Below are 20,511 nucleotides of genomic sequence, written 5' to 3'. Positions count from 1 at the left end.
TATATTGTTAAACAAAGTCTCTTTACCTGAGAAATCGTATCAATATAAAATATAATTTCCCAATTTTTTAGCATAAAATATAGCTCAGTATTGGTATTATGTATTTTATACAGTCTTTTTTGCTAATCTTTATCAATAGTGCCAATAATCTTGGAACTTAGTCCTCCTTGGCATTACCAACACAAAGGTGGCTGGGCTGAAGCCCTCAACTGAATGCCTATAAAATTGACACTATTAACAATATAACACTTGCACTGAAACAGAATGCCACAGATTAAAATAGCCATTGGTATATTTTATTATATATATATTTTTTTTACATACACAATATAATGAAAACAGAGATGAAGTCAGATGAAAATAGTCTTGCATAAACTTGGCGGTGAACGTCCTGGGACTAATGCCTTGGCCTGGAACGTTGAGTCAAGGCCTAAAATGGGTCCCACATCTTCTATCAACTCAAAAAGTGTAAACCATTCACTTACCCTTGACTGAGAATGAATGGCCATTTGAGTGTTGAGCGCCCCTGTGGGAATGTACTGCTAGGCCAGGGTCTCCCCAAACATGGTCCTGGGGACACGTATTGTTTTTTTTTTGCCATAGCACTACACAGCTGATTCAAATAATCAAAGCTTGATGAGTTGGTTATTTAAATCAGCTGTGTAGTGCTAGGGCAAAAAACATGATGTGCACCAAGGGGGGGGGGGGGCAGGACCGTGTTGGGGAAACCCTGAGAGCAACAGCTCTATGTGGCAGCTAGTTTTAGCAGCGCTGTACATTGCTGGTAGCTAGCTAAGAAGCAATGTGGTCTACTCTACACCATCCCAAGTCCTAATTCAATCTTGAGGAAAAGATGCAGTATATTTTAGTATCACTCTCATCTCATAAAAAAATGACATAGATTGAAGGTTAGGAGATAGAGACATCTAACGCAATGGGCCTCAATACAAATGTTACTTATCTCATTGAGATCGATGAGTTCTCCCTTTTTTATTATTTTTTTTTAAATTATGCCCATGGCCTTGACAACATTTATTCTAGAAGTTTACACTTTACATACTTCACTTCCTGAAAACACCTAGATGCAAATACCATTATCAATTGAGGATGCCTTAGTAAAAGGAATTCCGATCGATACTCTGGGTTGGGGGCGCAAACCATCAGACAAGGGACACAATAGAAGGGTCCCATCAGAATGATACAGGAATATACACACCAAACCATAACAAGGCTTCAAACTGACTGGTCGCTATATTTAGCATGAAGTGTCATCTCACACCTACTCATTTGCAGTGGAGCTGGCCAGTAGGATATTTGCTTGAATAGTTTCATTTGCAGTAGATTCATACATTATTTTTTTTCCCAAACTTCACAAACAAAGTTAGCAGTATTATCTCAAACATGAGATTTATTAAATCCAACATTATTTCCTGTGAGAGGAAGTCCCAATCGACTGAGAGAACTGAGCAGAAATGCACCCAGATGGGAGGGAATAGAAAAACATGTCCATGAGAAGGAAAAGAAAAAGGGTGTGGTCCGGTCCTGTTTTGGGTGCCAATCTTCACTGGAGCTGGCCCCCTCAATTAGACAGTAGATTGTGGTCCAGACAGTCCATTACAAAGCAAGAGGTTTTGTTGTATCCTGAGTGCGTAGTTTCAAAATGCAATAAGAACTGAAGACAAAGGTATAATTATTTGCACCTTGCTAGATAGGATTACAAACCAAGTGACACAGTAGAGGCGTTCAGCCCCCTATGCCTTTAAGCAGTTTTGATAAAACCAGAAAGATGAAGAGCCTTTGAGGCCTCAGAGGTTATTGGTGAGCTGCACTGGCTGATAGGCAAAGTTTCGTGACACTTTGAAGGGGGACGATTCAAGAGACAAACGATTGTGGCTCGGGCAAAGTCTCAAAAGGGGATCTGACTTTATGTCTTTCAAAGCAAGAATAACAACTCCACATCAATATGAAAAAATAAGATCTACCCCTTACAGCAGACAAGACCACTGGTTCTAACGGGTCATTCGGTTTACCGTAAAAAACATTTTTTCATCCTCCTTGGTCACCTGAAGTCCATTTTCCGTTTGTGTTGTCAATCTTACTGCCAGGTTAGGTTTATATAGAACGTGTACCTTAGACTGTGTCAACCTGTGGAACGCACTTCTGACACCATATATGTAAGCCAACGTAAAACATTTTAGCGCTTAAAAATGGCCAAAACCGACATAAGATCATTCTACAAACCAATCTACACAAACCCATCGCAGGCGAAAACTCGAAAAGAAAGAAAGTTCACACAGCCTTGAAGCAGGTGTCCGGTATTTCTTGTTACCATCATAAAACATTTCCCGTGGCTTTCAGATGACTGAAAAGGTGACACCATGGAGGTCTAACGGCCGACTCTGCTAAATGGAGCTGAAGAGGCACCAGTCCACTGCCTTCCAATGAAAAATGCAATGGAAAACGTTGCATTGGTTTAATGGGACAGGTCAAATGACAAATCTGGCTTTCTTGGCATTCCTATTAGTCTCTAACAGCATTTTAGCATCAGAGAAAAAAAACCATCTCTTGAAAGTTTAACCCTCAACACTATAGCTCAATGATAATCATACACATCAAACATTGATTCAGAGAGCAGTGTTGTCATGCATAGGGGAGAAAAAAGAAAAAAAAAACCTTCCCATGCAGGCTTTAGCATTCAGTCAACAGAAAATTATTTGAACACACTGCACACAGACCATAATAAAATCTCTCGCTGTGCGCACATATACATATACAGACAAATATATTGGCACCCTTGAACGATTCACTATTTTCTTATCAAATAAGTTCACACCTATATTTGTTTGATTTACATCTGCACAGGACCAAGACATGTTTTTATCAAAACTGACATTTTGATTTAAGTCAAAATATGGCCTGGGTGACATTATTGGAATTCTAATAAATTTGGTTGGAGGCAAGTGATGTGTAATTTTTCCTCACTTATAAATTGCAAGTGCCTACAGGGTAAAAAATAGCCACCCAACCAGTTTTGAAAATAAGAAATATTAAAGGGAAAAGGGGATACCTTGTCAGTTGTACAACTGAGATGTGTGTCCCCCATTTAACCCAACCCCTCTGAATCAGAGAGGTGGGGGGGAGGGGTGACAGATTTTTACCTTGTCAGCTCGGGGATTCGATCCAGCAACCTTTCAATTACTGGCCTCAAAGCTTTAACCACTAGTACAATCGGTTCCACTGTAAAGTGCAAAGGTGCCTACATATTTGGCCACAACTGTACATATTTTGTACTAGGCATTAGTGGAGTTTAAATTATTTTTTTAAACAAATGCAATTCATTATGAATTCATAACGTAATTATGACTGTTCATAATTGTATTAAGTACTGTTCCGATTAAGGAAAGATCATAAGAGACAATGTGACTTTAGAAGTGGATAGTCTGAGATGTATGTACCGATGTATGAAAGAATAGAAGTTGGTGATCTGATTTATACGATCGATGTGGTTGTACTGACTGAATATTGAGAATGGGCAATCTCAGATTTCCCCTCCACTTCCTAATCCAATCAGGTGTGGGAAAAAAAAAGACAACTAAAGGCAGAATATGACAAATTGCTTTCAAAACAACTAGTGTCCATTTCTACAAGCCAAACTCTCCCAACACAAGCATTGTTTACTTACAACAGTTGGAAAAATAAAAACAAATAAATCAAAAGGCACTTATGATTGCAGGGGAAGGAAAAAGAACCAATCAAAACAGTCATTAGCTATCCCCTGCCTTTGTATCATAAATGCTTCCTGATATCAAGCCTTTCCCCCCCTCCAACATCTCGCTTGTGCCAAAACCATCCTGCAAAAACAGAAAGGGAGAAACAGAAAAATATAGGTAGTGTGGCACCATCTGGTGGCTAAGGCTGGGAGCTGCCCTGGCTATCTGGGTCTGTGCCTGAGGAGCTGGTGTCCGAGTCCGAGTGCTCATCGTTGTCCTCCGGTGGGCACTTCTCCCGTATGCGCCTCTGGGTGGCACTCAAGCGTGCCAGTAGGCCCTGGTAATCGAAGCGACCCCTCTTCTCTCCAAAAGGGTCCTTGACGTATGTAAGGAGAGAAAGAGTGTGGGATATGCAGCTCATATTTCAACATCTCATATTTTCCACTGTGGTGGAGGTTTAAAGCATGTGGGAGAAGTATATACTGTGTTGTTTAAATTTATTTTGTATAAGTGTACAAATAATTTATTTATACATGTGTAGAGAGAACCGTCTGTAAATAAACCGGGACAAATTACTTTGGCAATGAAGAGTCAAATGAACTTGTGGCATGCAGTCATGGAGGCCAGGCTTCCCAAAATAATTGACCAAGAAAAATATTAATATCTTGTTTGTGTTTCATAAATCTCCTTCAAATCAAATTTTATTTGCCACATGCGCCAAATACAACAGGTACCAATGAAACGCTTACTTTCAAGCCCTTAACCAACAATACAGTTAAGAAAATAGTTAAGAGAAAAAAGAAAGTAACAATAAAATAACAATGAGGCTGTACACAGTGGGCACCCGTACAGAATCAATGTGCAGCGGTACAGATTAGTCGAGGTAATTTGTACATGTAGATAGGGGTAAAGTGACTATGCATAGATAATAAACAGTGAGTAATAGCAGTGTTACTCAGGAAACTAAAAATATTTGGCATGGGTCCTGAGATCCTCAAAAGGTTCTTCAGCTGCAACATCAAGAGCATCAAGTTGCATCACTGCCTGGTACGGGAAGTGCTCGGCCTCCGACCGCAGGGCGCTGGAGGGCAGTGCGTACGGCCCAGTAAATCACTGGGGCTAAGCTGCCTGCCATCCAGGGTCTCTATACCAGGCGGTGTCAGAGGAAGGCCCAAAAAAAGGTCAAAGACCCCAGCCACCACAGTCATAGACTGTCTCTCTACTACTGCATGGCAAGTGGTACCAGAGTGCCAAGTCTAGGACAAAAAGGCTTCTCAACAGTTTTTACCCCCAAGCCATAAGATTCCTGAACAGGTAATCAAATGGCTACCCGGACTATTTGCATTGTGCACCCCCCCAACCCCTCTTTTATGCTGCTGCTACTCTGTTTATCATATTTGCAGTCCCTTTAACTATACATTCATGTACATACTACCTCAATTGGGCCAACCAAAAAGTGCTCCTGCACATTGGCTAACCGCATTGTGTGCCCTTCCCCCAACCCCTCTTTACGCTACTGCTACTCACTGTTCCATCATATATGCATAGACACTAACCACATCTACATACTACCTCAATCAGCCTGACTAACCGGTGTCTGTATGTAGCCTAGCTACTTTTATAGTCTCGCTACTGTTTTTCACTGGTTTTAATTCTTTACTTACCCATTGTTCACCTAATGCCTTTTTTTGCACTGTTGTATTCGGTGCACATGACAAATAAAGTCAGGGTGGCCATTTGATTAATAGTTCAGCAGGGGGGGGGGGGGGGGGGGGGGGGGTAGAAGCTGTTAAGGAACCTTTTGAACCTAGACTTGGCGCTCCGGTACTGCTTGCCGTGCGGTAGTAGAGAGAACAGTCTATGACTTGGGTGACTGGGGTCTGACAATTATTTTGGCCTTCCTCTTATACCGCCTATATATTATATATTGGTCCTGGATGGCAGGAAGCTTGGCCCCAGTGATGTACTGGGCTGTACACACCACCCTCTGTAGCACCTTACATGCTGACCAGAACGGACACGTCGCGTGCGTGAGCATTGCAAAATAAATGTAGAAATTAACGTTATTCAATTATAGCACCCACACTGCTTGCGTGCGCCGACGAGCGTCTGCGTTGCCAAGGGCTAAAATAGAAGTCGTTCCTATTTTTGACACAGATCGCACTGCAAGTCCTGCCTCTCCCATCTCCTCATTGGTTTATAGAAGCAGGTACCCACGTGCCATCTCCTCATTGGTTATACCCACGTGGGTGATTAAAATAAACTTTTGCCGGTCGTCGTGGTAATACTATGAAAGTTCAGACGCCAATCACCATATAAGTTCAAAGATGAAAAAGCCTGGAAGGAGGAGAGATGACTAGAAACGATTCGGTTGACCGTTTATGTGTGGATTAATAATTAATTGTCAGAGTAGAGGACCTTGTGCATTTTAGGTAAAATAACTCAATGTTTACATCCCAGGACAAATTAGCTAGTAACAGCAAGCTAGCTAACTAGGACAAATCAGCTAGCATGTAAAAGCTAGCAAGCTAAATTGCCATACATATTTAATGCTTTTCGACCTGTCCCCAAATCAATGTAATTTGTTCAGAGTTTGTTTTGATATTTTAACCTGCGTGTCGTGATCGCGTTTGGTGCGGGTGGACAAAATAAATTGATGCACGATGGCGCACGCGCGCAGCCGGTTTGGGTTCCGTGTTACGGGTTCCGGATGCCAAGCAGTTGCCATACCAGGCGGTGATGCAACCGGTCAGGAAGCTCTCAATGGTGCAACAAGAAACTCTCGACCCACTCTACTACAGCCTCGTCAATGGGGGCCTGTTCGGCCCTCCTCATCCTGTAGTCCACGATCATCTCCTTTGTCTTGCTCACGTTGAGGGAGAGGTTGTTGTCCTGGCACCACACTGCCAGGTCTCTGACGACCTTCCTAAAGGCTGTCTCATCATTGTCGGTGATCAGGCCTACCACCGTTGTGTTGTCAGAAAACTTAATGGTGTTGGAGTTGTGCTTGGCCAAGCAGTCGTGGCTGAACAGGGAGTACAGGAGGGGACTGAGCACGCACCCCTGAGGGGCCACCATGTTGAGGATCAGCGTGGCAGATGTGTTGTTGCTTACACTTACCACCTGTGGGCAGCCCATCAGGAAATCCAGGATCCAGTTGCAGAGGGCGGTGTTAGGTTCCAGTGTCCTTAGCTTAGTGATGGGCTTTGTGGGCACTATGGTGTTTAGCAATAAGCTGTAGTCAATGAACAGCATTCTCACCTAGGTGTTCCTTTTGTCCAGGTGGAAAAGGGCAGTGTGGAGTGCGATTGGGACATCTGAAAAATTCACAAGAGGCGCAATGTACCTCACCGGAGAAAGCATGAGCGAGCAAAACAGCACCCCTCTGTCTCTGTATGCTGTCTGGTCCAAAAGAGTATGACATTGTTGCAGTCCGTAGCATTGAATGCAAGGGAAGCCAGTGAGCATTTGGCCTCCCTTGATAAAATAATAAATAAAATAAAAAGTATAAGATAGCCAATCAGCATTAAACAAGATATTTTGTCACGAAAAGATGCTCGACTATGCATATAATTGACAGCTTTGGAAAGAAAACACTGACGTTTCCAAAACTGCAAAGATATTGTCTGTGAGTGCAACAGAACTGATGTTACAGAAAAAACCCAGCGTAATCTCCAGCTGCAGTATTTTTCCGTTTGCCTCTGATGAGAAACCGACTGCCAGGAATGATTTTTCATCGATTAGATATGTGAAAAACAGCTTGAGGATTGATTCTAAACAACGTTTGCCATGTTTCTGTCGATATTATGGAGATCATTTGGAAAAAAGTTTGGCGTTGTGTTGACTGCATTTTCAGGTTTTTTTCTTTGCCAAACGTGATTAACAAAACTGAGCTATTTCTCTTACACAAATAATATTTTGGGAAAAAATTAACATTTGCTATCTGAGAGTCTCGTCATTGAAAACATCCAAAGTTCTTCAAAGGTAAATTATTTTATTTGAATGCTTTTGTTTTTGTGAAAATGTTGCCTGCTGAATGCTAGGCTTAATGCTATGCTAGGCTATCAATACTCTTACACAAATGCTTGTGTAGCTTTGGTTAAAGCATATTTTGAAAATCTGAGATGACAGTGTTAACAAAAGGTTAAGCTTGTGTTTCAATATATTTGTTTCATTTCATTTGTGATTTTCATGAATAGGAAACATTGTGTTATGGTAATGAGCTTGAGGCTATAATTACACTCCCGGATACGGGTTTGAAGTCGCAAGAAGTTAAAACGGGAACATTTTTCATCCAAAAATTAAAATAGCGCCCCCTAGTTTTAAAAGGTTAAGCTAAACTGAGTGAGCTCAATTGTGAATGGTCCTGGCAGACCAACAAAAAAAGTGTCAATGGAAGCCAGTTTGCATTTTGCAGAACTTCTATCAAATCCCATCAAGAGCACACATCACTGATAGAAACAACTGAAATTACATTTGTTGTGCTCCTCCGGTGGCTAGCTAGCAAAAATCGTGCCTTTCCTAAATTAGCCATGGATGGAGATAGGGATTTGGACTTGTGGTTTTACTTAATTCTCCTTACTGGCCAATGATTATAACAGTGATTCTAATCCAACCATTAATTAACCATATATTGTTGTGCCCCTGGCCTGAGAGTTCAATAAGTATAAGGCTAACATTGCCTACGAAAGGAAGTTAAGCTAGCGAGCAAGCAAGCATTTTAGCCAGGTAGTCTAGGACAACAAAAAAATAAAAGCGTGTACTGTATGACAGAGTGATCATCAACATGAGAGAGGATGGCATTGGCGGGTGAGTCAATATTTTTTTTTTCTACTTGCACGTCCACAAAATCAGAACCATGGACAGCCACATGATTTTATATTGTTTTTGGTATATTTTAGTTGTCACCGTATTAGACTAAGCATGGGTGATTTGATGATGTTGAAATGGTGGTGGTACAGTGGAGGCAGCTCCTGTTTTCTTTGCGACTTGCGGTAACTGTGGTTCTAAATCAATAGTTGTTTAGTAGTCCAAAAATGTTGGAAACATTAACTTGCTTGACCATGTAACTGTTACACGCACTGCTACTGCTCGTGGATATCATTATGTTTCTGCCTTCATTATGAAGGAAGTTGGAGGTAGTTTTGTGTTCAAATAATCAAAGCTTGATGATTAGTTGATTATTTGAGTCAGCTGTGTAGTGCTAGGGCAATAATCCAAAAAACGTGCACCCCTAGGGGTCCCGAGGACCTAGTTTGGGACCCCTGCTCTAACCCCAGGGAAGGTGCAGTGCATTAGTCATCAGGATGTGTGATGCATTATTACCCGTGTGTTCTGCTTCTCCAATGAGCATAGAATAAACATGTACACACACAGAGAGAGACACAGCGAGAATGAGGTCTCTGGCAATACCTGCATGTTCTGTCCCTGTTGGTGTAGTCTCTCTTTGCAGACCCCCTCGTAGAAGTCATAGTACTCCAGGAATGATTTCTCCATCACACTCCTGCAACACAGGAACATCCATGAGGTTAATTAACCACCAACAACAAGTGCTAAAACGACTACCAAATAAAATGACTCGCCATTGAAAGTGGTGTTCGTTCTAAAAATGCATTGTGGGTCAGTGGCTTTGAACATGTCTCTTGTAATCCAATCTGTTAAGGGTCAACTATATGCCTCATGTACAATAAGGAGATTAGACGTGGCCTGTAGCCTTAATTTGGAGTTCAGGCATATACAGTCCCTTCAGAAAGTATTCACACCTCTTGACTTTTCCCACATTTTGTTGTGCTACAAAGTGGGATTGAAATGGATTACATTTTCATTTTTGAGCACAATCTACACAAAATTCTAAATATTAATGGAAAATAAAACTATTTTTTGATTAGATAAGTATTCAATCCCCCGAGTCAACACGTTAGTCACCTTTGGCATCGATTATTGCTGTGAGTGTCTGGGTAAGTCGAAGAGCTTGGAAAACCTGGATTGTACAATATTTCCCATTATTCTTTTTTAAATTCTTCAAGCTCTGTCAAGTTAGACAGCCATTTGCAAGTCTTGCCATAGATTCTCTAGACAATTTAAGTCAAAACTGCAACTAGGCCACTCAGGAACACACAATGTAATCTTGGTAAGTAACTCGTGTACATTTGGACTGGCATTTTAGGTTATTATCCTGCAGAAAGGTCTATTTGTCTCCCAGTGTCTGTTGGAAAGGAGAATTAACAAGGTTTTCCCTCTAGGATTTCACCTGCGTTTAGCATACACATAACATGATGCAGCCACCACCATGCTTGAAAATATGAAGTGGTACTCAGTGATGTGTTGTGTTGAATTTTCCCCAAACATAATGCTTTGTATGCAGTATTACTTTAGTGCCTTATGCAAACAGGACGCATGTTTGGGAATATTTTTATTATGTACAGGCTTGCTTCTTCTCATTCCATCATTTAGGTTAGCATTGTGGAGTAACTACAATGTTGTTGATTCATCCTCAGTTTTTTTCATATCACAGCCATTTAACGCCAACTGCTTTAAAATCACCATTGGCCTCATGGTGATGAACTCCCTAAGGGGTTTCCTTCTTCTCAGTCAACCGAGCTAGGATGCCTGTATCATTGTAGTGACTGGGTGTATCGATACACCATCCAAAGTGTCATTAATAACTACCCCATTCAAAAGGCATATTCAATGTTTGTTTTTTAAAATTATTTATACACACCTCCCAATAGGTGCCCTTTTCGAGGCAGCGTAAAAATGGGGGTGGGGGGAACAATGCAAATAGTCCGGGTAGCCATTTGATTAGCTGTTCAGGAGTCTTAGGGCTTGGGGGGGGGAGAAGAAGCTGTTAGATGTGGCACTCCAGTACAGCTGGTTGTCATGAGGTTGGCCTGGGGGTGGGTTTACGACAGTCATAAATACCTCTTCCCCCCTTTTTCCTCTCTCTACCCTACTGATGTTACATTTGAAAACCCCTGGGTTAAAATAGAGATTCTGGGAACATCAGAAGGTGGGGGGAAATTAACTATATTCTGGTAATCTGACCAATGGTTCTTAATGAATATGATGTCAGTTCGGTTGTCATCTGAGACATTCATCCATTTCTTTATTTCACCTTTATTTCACCTGGTAGGCTAGTTGAGAACAAGTTCTCATTTACAATTGCGACCTGGCCAAGATAAAGCAAAGCAGTTCGACACGAACAACAGAGTTACACATTGAGTAAAATAAACATACTGTCAATAATACAGTAGAAAAATGGGTCTATATACAATGTGAGCAAATTATGTGAGGTAAGGGAGGTAAAGGCAAAAAAAGCCATGGTGGCAAAGTAAATACAATATAGCAAGTAAGTAACACAATCAATGATAAGATGAAACTCTACAGTGGAAAGTCTACACAGTTATCGGATTCACATGGAATTGTTGTTCAATTTAAAATGTTTGAACATGAAATTATTCGTGATGGGAGAAATGTGATTTTAGCTTCTAAAATGCGTTTTCATAAGGTTAGGGCTCTGCTCAATCAGTGGCCCGCCCCTGTGAAGGGACATGGGCTATAAAACTTTTCAAACACGCCCTTCCAACTACCGCCTACTGAAGCGCGGCTCAGAGTAAATATTTATTGCATTTTCCTTTTCCAAATGTGCGGTAATTTAGAATACATAAGATACTGTATTTACGATAGCACAGCGTCGCCCTTTGTTCCTCAGTCTTCCCGCTCTTTCACTCAAACCCAGACCCTTTTGTGTAACAAGCTGTCATATCTGTTCCGCCCGCTAGGGACGTTTTACTTTATGACGTAATGAAGTTATAATTAATTGTGTGTAATTCTGTGTGATTAGTTAGGTATTTAGTAAATAAATAATTAAACCCAATTTTGTATTGCTGATTCAACTTGTTGGCCAGGGTTCGTGAAGATTACCAAGAATTTACAACTTTCAGATGAGACCGAATTAAGGTGACGATTAATATTGACTGCTATTGATGTAAAATATTACTAGGTCCTTAAGAGTTTATTCGGAAGATAACAGCTCTATAAATACTCTTTCGCGGTGCCCCAACTCTCTAGTTAATTACATTAACATGATTAGCTCAATCAGGTGATATTAATTACAGAGAAATGATTTTATAGAATAGCATGTCATATCACTTCTTCCGGCATAGCCAAAGACACGACATTGTCGTGCAGTAGCAGAGAGAAGTATATGACATGGGTGGCTGGAGTCTGACAATTTCTAGGGCCTTCCACCGACACCGCCTGGTATAGAGGTCCTGGATGGTAGGGAGCGTGGCCCCTGTGATGTACTGGGCCGTACACACTACCCTCTGTAGTGCCTTGTGGTCGGGGGCCGAGCAGTTGCCATACCAGGCAGTAATGTAACCGGGCAGGATGCTCTCGATGGTGCAGCTGTCTAACATTTTGAAGATCTGAGGACCCATGGCAAATTTTTTCAATTTCCTGAGGGGGAAGAGGCACTGTGGTGCCCTCTTCACGACTGTCTTTGGACAGTGTGTTTGGACCATGATAGTATGTTGGTGATGTGGACACCAAGGAACTTGAAGCTCTCAACCTGCTCCACTACAGCCCTGTCGATCAGAATGGGGGCGTGCTCTGTTGGGGTGGTATGCAAATTGGAGTGGGTCTAGGGTTTCTGAGATAAAGGTGTTGTGAGCCATGACCAGCCTTTCAAAGTACTTCATGGCTACAGACGTTGAGTGCTATGGGTCGGGAGTCATTTAGGCAGGTTACCTTGGAGTCCCTGGGTACAGGGACTTGAAACATGTTATTACAGACATGGTCAGGGACAGGTTGAAAATGTCAATGAAGACATGCCAGTTGATCAGCGCATGCTCAGAGTACAAGTCCTTGTAATCCATCTGGGCCTGCAGCCTTGTGAATGTTGACCTGTTTAAAGGTCTTACATCTGCTACGGAGAGGATGATCACAGTCATCCGGAACAGCTGATGCTCTCATACATGCTTCAGTGTTGCTTGCCTCAAAGCAAGTATAGAAGTTATTCAGCTCGTCTGGTAGGCTCGTGTCACTGGGCAGCTTGCGGCAGTGCTTCCCTTAGTAGTCCGTAATAGTTTGCAAGCCCTGCCACATCAGACAAGCATCAGAGCCGGTGAAGTACGATTCAATCTTAGTCCTGTATTGCCTGTTTGACAGTTCATCAGAGGGCATAGCAGGATTTCTTATTAGTGTCCAGGTTAGAGGCCCGCTCCTTGAAAGTGGCAGCTCTACCCTTTAGCTCTGTGAGGATGTTGCCTGTAATCCATGGCTTCTGGTTGGGGTATGCATGTACGGTCACTGTGGGGATGACATCATCGATTAACTTATTGATGAAGCCAGTAACTGATGTGGTGTACTCTTCAATGTCATCAGAAGAATCCAGGAAAATATTCCAGTCTGTGCTAGCAAAACAGTCCTGTAGCTTAGCATCTGTGTCATCAATCATGTGAAAACAATTATTGCACAGAGTCCATTCAACTTATTATCTGACTTATTAAGCGAATTCTTACTCCTGAAGTTATTTAGGCTTACCATAACAAAAGGGGTTGAATACTTAGACTCAAAACATGTCAGCTTTTCATTTGTTATTAATTTCTAAAAACATAATTGCACTTTGACATTAAGGGGTTTTGTGTGTATATCAGTGACAAAATGACAATGTAATCATTTTAAACTCAGGCTGTAACAACAAAATGTGGAAAAAGTCAAGGTGTGCGAATACTTTCTGAAGCCATTGTAGCTGGATCTAGACAATAAATGCCGTGGAACATTGACTCATCTCGACATCAGTCCACTTTTGAGTTTTCAAAAGGGCCTCAAACTTTTATTTTGGAGTGAACAATCCAAGACAAACTCACCACAGGGCTTCTGGACAGGGCACCTTCCCATCCAGCATGTCACATACAGCCACGCGCATGGTCTCATGGCGGATGCACTCATTGTAGTTCTTGCTGTCCCCCGGGTGTCTCTCCTGGCAAAGGGAGTGTCAGAGGGAGCAGGTGTAAAGGGGACAATTCTCAAGACACAAAAAGTGACACATTCCACACTGGTATGGTCAGTCTGTAGCTGTTGACAGAAAAAACGCTTTTCACACACACGTTTACACAAACTTCTACAAATGGGGAAGAAATGGCAAACGGGCTAAATAGACAAATAGAACACCGGCTGAAGACTTCTGTAAGTCAGACAGTTATGATATTGTGATGTAATATATGCCAAAAGAACAGTAGCTTTGTTGATCAAAATGGGTGCATTTCTTCAGTGAACCACATTCCCCATAAGGCTGTAGGATTTAAACTGCATTCTGGGGATTGTGGTTTGGCTTGCCAGCTAAATTAGAGGCCAACTTACCAGTGGGCTATAGGCTTACCTGTTCAAAGCCTGGCTCATTGTGGTAAGGGTTCTCAGTCATCAGAGACTGGATGGAGATCAGAACTGAGGAGATGCTTTGGGCCGGGCTCCATGCTGGCCCTGTCCAAGTCCTACACAACAACGTTATTCCAAGAAAACAACGTTATTCCAAGAAAAATACAAATGTATTCTATTTAAAGCAGGAGAATGATGGCATCACATCCTCTGGGCCAAAGTCACCCACACAGACAGTGAGGGGGAGATCTGGACCAAGTCTGGGTGCTGACAAGTGCTGACATGCAAGAAATTATCTGCGTCTCTACATAGAGAGCTGCCATAAATAAGCATGTTCAGCCAAAGAATGGCCTCTACCTGAATCTACCCCTTACAGTTGTGGTCAGACCAGGTCAGGCATTAATAATACAGACTGACTTGCAACTATTGGGCACAACTGTCTGCTGGTTTTCCATGCTCGTGTGTGTAATTAGGTGGAATCATGATATTGATTGCAGGTCTCATTACACAGTGTCCCAAGTATATAATTTGTAAGAGATGCTATTCTATGGGCCTGGGTTTAATAGGTAGACTTATGAATGCCTTGTCCCATTTCAACCCCTATTCTCCCCATCCCCTAGCTAGAAAGGGAACTGGGCATAGAAGTATGGGTTGCTCAGGTGCAGCAGGTTTCCCCTGAGCTGCAGGACCCTGGCTTACCCGAGGATGCTGAGGCATACTTTGCCGTTGCGGTAAAAGTTGGGGTTGAAGCGCACAGTGTTTTGGCCAGTGGTGATGAGCTTGACCCGTGGGGGGTGGATGGGGTAGTCCGGGGGGCAGCGGAACAGAAAGAGGAAGAAGCCTCCCTCGTAGGGCGTGTCGAAGGGTCCTGTGATGAGGGCATGGATCTGAGGAGGGAAGACTAGAGTCAGGACTAATATATAGGGAGGGTGTCGATGCGTTGAATATCTCCATAATTCGCATGGTTGCCATAATCCTCATAATAGTTGTGCAGAAGATAAATTCCAAGATGGCTGTTGTTCCTCTTGCCACAGCAACAGTTCTTCAAGGCTGTATTTTTTTGTTTAGTAAGTCCAATTTCATTTTTCTTTTGACTTAGTACAAACATTGAGTCTGTGTTATAATTTGGAAGACAAACAAGGGTAAATTACCTGATAAATACTTAAGTAAATTGTGGCCTGACTAAATTATGTTAACTTTCTTTCAAGAAGGATCCTCCCAACCACAACTTGAGCCAGGGATAGGAGTTGTTGGGGGAAGGCGCCTGGCTAGCTCAATGTACAACAGTAAGGTGGTCTGGACAGACCCCGTGGACCTAGGTTCTGGAAGTCTGTGAGCTTTACCTTAGTCATGTCGTGAGGGTCAGGAACTACAAACATACCCGGGGGAGGCTCCTTGTAGATGGACATTATATCCCTGAGGAAAGAGTAAGAAGAGAAACTTAAGAAAATATGCAAATACAAGGATAGTAGCCTGATCCCAGGTCTGTTTGTGCTCTTGCCAACTTGGAATAACATTTTTTTTTTTTTAAATGTTTAACCTTCATTTAACTAGACAAGTCAGTTAAGAACAAATTGTTATTTTCAATGACGGCCTAGGAACTGCCTCGTTCATGGGGCAGAACGACATACGTTTTTACCTCATCTGCTCGGGGATTCGATCTTGCAACCATTCGGTTACTAGTCCAACGCTCTAACCACTAGGCTACCTGCCGCCCATGAAAGCACAAGCAGACTGGCACTCGGGGCACCTTTTATGTCAACAATGTAATGTTGACAACGTTGTGTTCTTATGTTTCATAAGGTCATTATATTAATTACTGAGTCACATCGTACGCAAATGGATTAACACATGATATCAGTAACTCTGACCAATTAATACAAACTATTGGCCTAACTAGTAGCCTAAGTAAACATTTTCTTAGGGCACATTTTCCTACAGGATTTACCCCCGTGTTTCACCAAAAAGGCTCAAACTTTTCTTTCCCATCTATGCGGGCCAGCATCAGTGTCTCACTGGGTCATAGCTCTGATGGACCCGCTCTCGCTTGGAACCAAAGGCAGGCCTCTGGTACTTTTCAGCTGGAATTTACACCTCACAAAGCAACCGTTTTGATTATGCAGAGGTCGTTGACTCTGCTCTTCACAAATCCTGTCAGTCCTAGCTCTCCAACTCTAGGCGGCATGCTGCCTTCTCCCTAGTTTTCAGCTGTTAGCGTCGCCCAAAACTACATATTTTGAACTACAATCCTGACGCTGTTTTAACGTTTAGAAACGTCATTAATCATCGTTTGCGACAGGGCTTTCGAAACATACCGCCCCTATCTTTCACCAACGGGAAATAATCCTTTAAAAAAAGAAAGAGATCCATACAGTTATGGGTGCCTCCATCCAACGAAACTACACTTCTGCTACACTTTCCGAGTTATGTTTAGACACAGGTGTTCGGAACATGCTAGATTAAACAATCACTGTAACATGGCGATATGGACGTGTGGGAACACTAACCCTATGAAGGTGTATCAATTATTTTTTTAAATGTGAAAATTATTTCCCCCTGATATGAAAAGGTGCTTCCAAAACCGTACTGCAAGCGACGAGTGTTAACGTTCAGATTGAGTGTCAGGGCTCTTAAACAAAACTCCAATACAGAAGACGCCTTTCGTCCAATGACTCATGTGTATGGTCAAGGAATTGAGAGTCACGATCAAAGACTACGTCTAGCTATATAAACACAGTAGTGCAACACTGGTGTTTGTAGAAAAGTCGCGTTTATATTCACAGAAATACACGTGTGGTGTGGTTCTTTCGTTTTCAGACAGCATTGAAGTTGGAGCCACATCCCATATGTTGTAACAGGCAAGCCCACCAGTGTATATCTGCATACTCAAATTATTACCTTTTGATTCGGAGAATGCATTGCTGGGACGTCTTCTCGTTGTCCCAGTCGGTACTTAGTGTTGGGTCCCAGGACGTTGCGTGAATCTGGGACAAGAGGCCCGCTCCGGCCACCCCCAAACCGATACCGCCCGGCAGAGCATTGGTGGCCGAGTAGGTGGGTATTGGAATGGCAGAGCCCACTACCGCGCTAAGAGCACCTGCACCTCCAAACCCGCTCCCAGTCCCCATGGTTGAGGTAGTTGCGGCTCCAGGGGCCATGACGGCTAGGCCAGTCTCCGCAGCCGCTGCTGGGGATGGCGAGGCAGGGTTAGCTCCACTCGTCGAGTGGCCCGGCAGAGAATTACCCAAACTCGGTAACAGCGGAGCTCCATTTCCCTGACTACCAACACCTAACCCAATTTCACCATTAGCAACCTCTCCTACGCTATCCGCCATTGTAAATTAGCACGTGTTGAGGTTATAGCTAGCTTCAGTTATCGATACAGTAGTTTCTTGTTTTGAGTCCGTCCTCACGCAGTCGGTAAATGAGGAAGAGCAAGGAGAGCCGAAGATGACAAAAGGCGCTCCCACGGCATTGTATGCCTTTCTTCTCACCTCCAAAAGTAGCTAATCGTGTTTAGCTATGTCTTAAGAACTTACAAACTGTCCGTCGAAAAATCCATGCTATAATATATTACCCGTCACATTCTCAGTTTTACCAGTCAACCAACACAGTTTGCGGTTTCAGCCTGTTTATCGCTTAGCTTTTTTCTTCGGTTTTCAATAACCACGTCCTCTCCACAACACAGAATACATTTACTGCCACCTGGCGGCGATCTTCAGCATTGTAGTTCCACTCTGCGTCCACACCCGATTAGAGAACATTCACCCCATTAAAAAAGGTGGAAATCTCAAAGTAGCCACATATACATTAAAATGGTCACAATACATTAAATGGCTACATATGTATGGTTGTGTGTGTGTAACCTTTCAAGTCAGTAAAGAACAAATTCTTATTTACAATGACTGCCTACCCTGGCCAAACCCGGACGATGCTGGGTCAATTGTGCGCCGCCCTATGGGACTCCGAATCACAGCCGGATGAGATACAGCTTTAAAATCGAACCAGGGACTGTAGTGACGCCTCTTGCACTGAGAAGCAGTGCCTTAGAACGCAGTTTCCAGTGTGCTCAGAGGGTTGTTACATTTGTATTTGAGGGGTGCGCACCACGAGCAGTCATTTGTATAATTGTACTTTGTCTGTAAAAACCAGCACAGGCAAGTCTGATTAGGTTAAGTCAGAAACATTTCTTAATATGGCTGGGCTAAGCTATAGAACAGCGGCTGCCATAGAAACAAACGGAGCATTACTTTGTCTGTGGTTGCGCCTTTAAAATGCAGAAAACTACTCTGTAGCCCAAACCGTTCAAAACTAAAGACCTACATTAACGGAGCTAAACATTTAAATAAATCTGGCCCAGATTGGTGAGATGCAGTTAAGGGCTACACACAAATGAACCATGAGTAAGGAACTATCAAAAACTATGAAACTATTCGTAATAAAACCTTAATCTATAAACAAATGTTTGTCACAGAAAATCGATCATTGCAGTATGAATTCGATGAGGTCATTACCACTAAAAACATTTACAGGGACATTTAAGTGCGTCAGAATTTTATAGCCCGTCAAATTGTGCCACAGTTCAAAATAAATTGGGAACTACTGACCTAGCGAATAAAACTACTCCCCTCTGTATTTATGTGGACCGTGAAGCTACAACTTTGAATTTGGCGCTATACTCCAGCATTCTGGATTTGAGCTCAAATGTTTTATCAGGCAACAGTACATGACGTCACATTTTATTTGAGGGTATTGTCAGACATGTTTTACCGTTTAGAATATGAAAGCACTTTATGCATCTAGTACCACCATTTGAAGGTGTCATTTAGTATTTGGAAAAACTCACTTAATGTATTAAAGTAGTCAAAAAGTTTAGTATTTGGTGTCATATTCCTAGCACGCAATGACTAAATCAAGCTTGTGACTAAATTTCGATGCATCTGCAGTTCTTTGGATTATGCCAGATAATTAAATGGTAAATAATGCATTAATGTGGATACTACCATGATTACTGATAATCATGAATAACGAGTGAGAAAGTTAAGCACCCAGATCATAGCCCTAAACATGCTAACCTCAAATCTTTCACAATGTATTAACTTTAATCATGGCAACATCCGCATGAATGTAGAAGTGTTCAGAAGCATATTCTATTCTTATTTACAATAAAAGTGACAATACATTTACCATTCATTTCTATGGGGCACATCATAATCCGAAACCACCAAAAAACTGCAAACACTAGTTAAAGGCTTAAATCGAAACGGTGATATCCTTAAATAAGTGTAATTCTGGATTGTTGCCGCATATGAAACATTTGATCTCAAATCCAATATAAAGCGAAAAACATTTCAGCTTCACCGTCCAAATAAATGAGGGGCGTGTACAGCCAATTCAAAATATACTTAATTTCAAGTGCTCAAAGATGTGGTTCACCCATAGTTGTCCAGAAACAACGCTGACTTCCGTGCTGAATTCCTATTCTCCCTCCAAAGTGTGCCCATTGGCTCCCCCTCATGCATTCAAAAGCAATTGACAGGTCAGGTGTCAGTGGGAAGTACCTATAGTCCGTGACTACACCAAGGATGAAGTCCTTTGATTCCTTGCGTCCCCCATTCTATCCTCTTCCAACTCAAAATGTCTGAGGGATTGCATCGTTGACCACTAGACTGCGGGAAGTTAAACTTGCAAAGACTCTTAGGAAAACTGATAATTTCCCAAATCAGCTTTTGAATCAAGTCCAAAGTAATTGTGGCACAATCCTGTATATCAACATTTTGTGCAGACATAATACATTGAATATACACCAAATGTACAAAGCATGCTTTTTCTATGACCGACTGACCAGATGAAACCTCTCCATGTCCTGTTAAATCCACTTCAGTGTAGATCAAAGGTGACATGTTAAATAGACGAAAGCCTCAAGACTGTGCCATTGAGGATAAATGGGCAAGACAAAAGATTTAAGTGCCTTTGAACGGGGTATGGTAGGTGCCAGGCGCACCAGTTTGAGTGTGTTTGCAACATTACTAGGTTTTTCCACACTCAGTTTCCCCATGTGTATCAAGAATGGTCCACCACCACCCAAAGATCATCCAGCCAACTGTGGGAAGCATTGGCATCAACATGGGCCAAAACACTTGACACCTAGTCGATGCCCTGACAAATTCAGGCCGTCCTGCGGGTAAAACTCATTAGGAATGTGTTTTTAATGTTCTTTACACTGTATAAACTAAAAGGGATGGACAACTTTAATTGGGGCGGGGGCCACAAAAAAAAAAGACCTCATCACGAGGGGCCGCAATGACTCGTGTCTGACAGCGCAGACAAGTTATTTTCTGAAATTCTACACATTGCCATAGGGTGGAGACAAATGCTTAAAGTTAAACTCACCAAAAAAACCCATCAAGACCGTCTTTCA

General features: G+C 42.3%; 1 protein-coding gene across 2 annotated transcripts; it reads right to left on the bottom strand.

Annotated features, from left to right (window-relative positions):
- Positions 1-274: 274 nt before the first annotated feature.
- On the bottom strand, positions 275-19,557 carry LOC110486177 (ubiquitin-conjugating enzyme E2 Z). Of its 2 annotated transcripts, none has more exons than XM_021557593.3 (7): positions 16,989-19,557; positions 15,434-15,506; positions 14,790-14,977; positions 14,095-14,206; positions 13,583-13,695; positions 9,123-9,213; positions 275-4,086 (listed from the first exon to the last, which is right to left on the bottom strand). In XM_021557593.3, the coding sequence occupies exons 1-7, from the start codon at positions 17,423-17,425 to the stop codon at positions 3,910-3,912; spliced, it is 1,191 nt and encodes a 396-aa protein (XP_021413268.1). In that variant the 5' UTR covers positions 17,426-19,557; the 3' UTR covers positions 275-3,909. The 2 variants fall into 2 exon arrangements, with proteins under 2 accessions (XP_021413268.1, XP_090052384.1); XM_090196258.1 differs by lacking the exon at positions 275-4,086 and adding an exon at positions 4,374-7,027 and having other exon boundaries at positions 16,989-19,551.
- Positions 19,558-20,511: the final 954 nt, after the last annotated feature.

Source organism: Oncorhynchus mykiss, chromosome 13 (assembly GCF_057628025.1).
Source record: "Oncorhynchus mykiss isolate SJ-2025 chromosome 13, ASM5762802v1, whole genome shotgun sequence".
Lineage (NCBI taxonomy): Eukaryota > Metazoa > Chordata > Actinopteri > Salmoniformes > Salmonidae > Oncorhynchus > Oncorhynchus mykiss.
The sequence above is the reverse complement of the archived record's forward strand: the minus strand, read 5'-3'. Positions and strand labels throughout refer to the sequence as shown.

What these genes read in the sequence shown, in the direction of transcription:
- LOC110486177 (XM_021557593.3), bottom strand. Translation starts at nt 17,425, where the DNA reads ATGGCGGATAGCGTAGGAGAGGTTGCTAATGGTGAAATTGGGTTAGGT. An exon ending in ACCCTCACGACATGACTAAG is followed by an intron (nt 14,978 to 15,433) that starts GTAAAGCTCACA and finishes TTCCCTCCTCAG; the next exon opens with ATCCATGCCCTCATCACAGG. An exon ending in AACAGGGACAGAACATGCAG is followed by an intron (nt 4,087 to 9,122) that starts GTATTGCCAGAG and finishes ACATACGTCAAG; the next exon opens with GACCCTTTTGGAGAGAAGAG.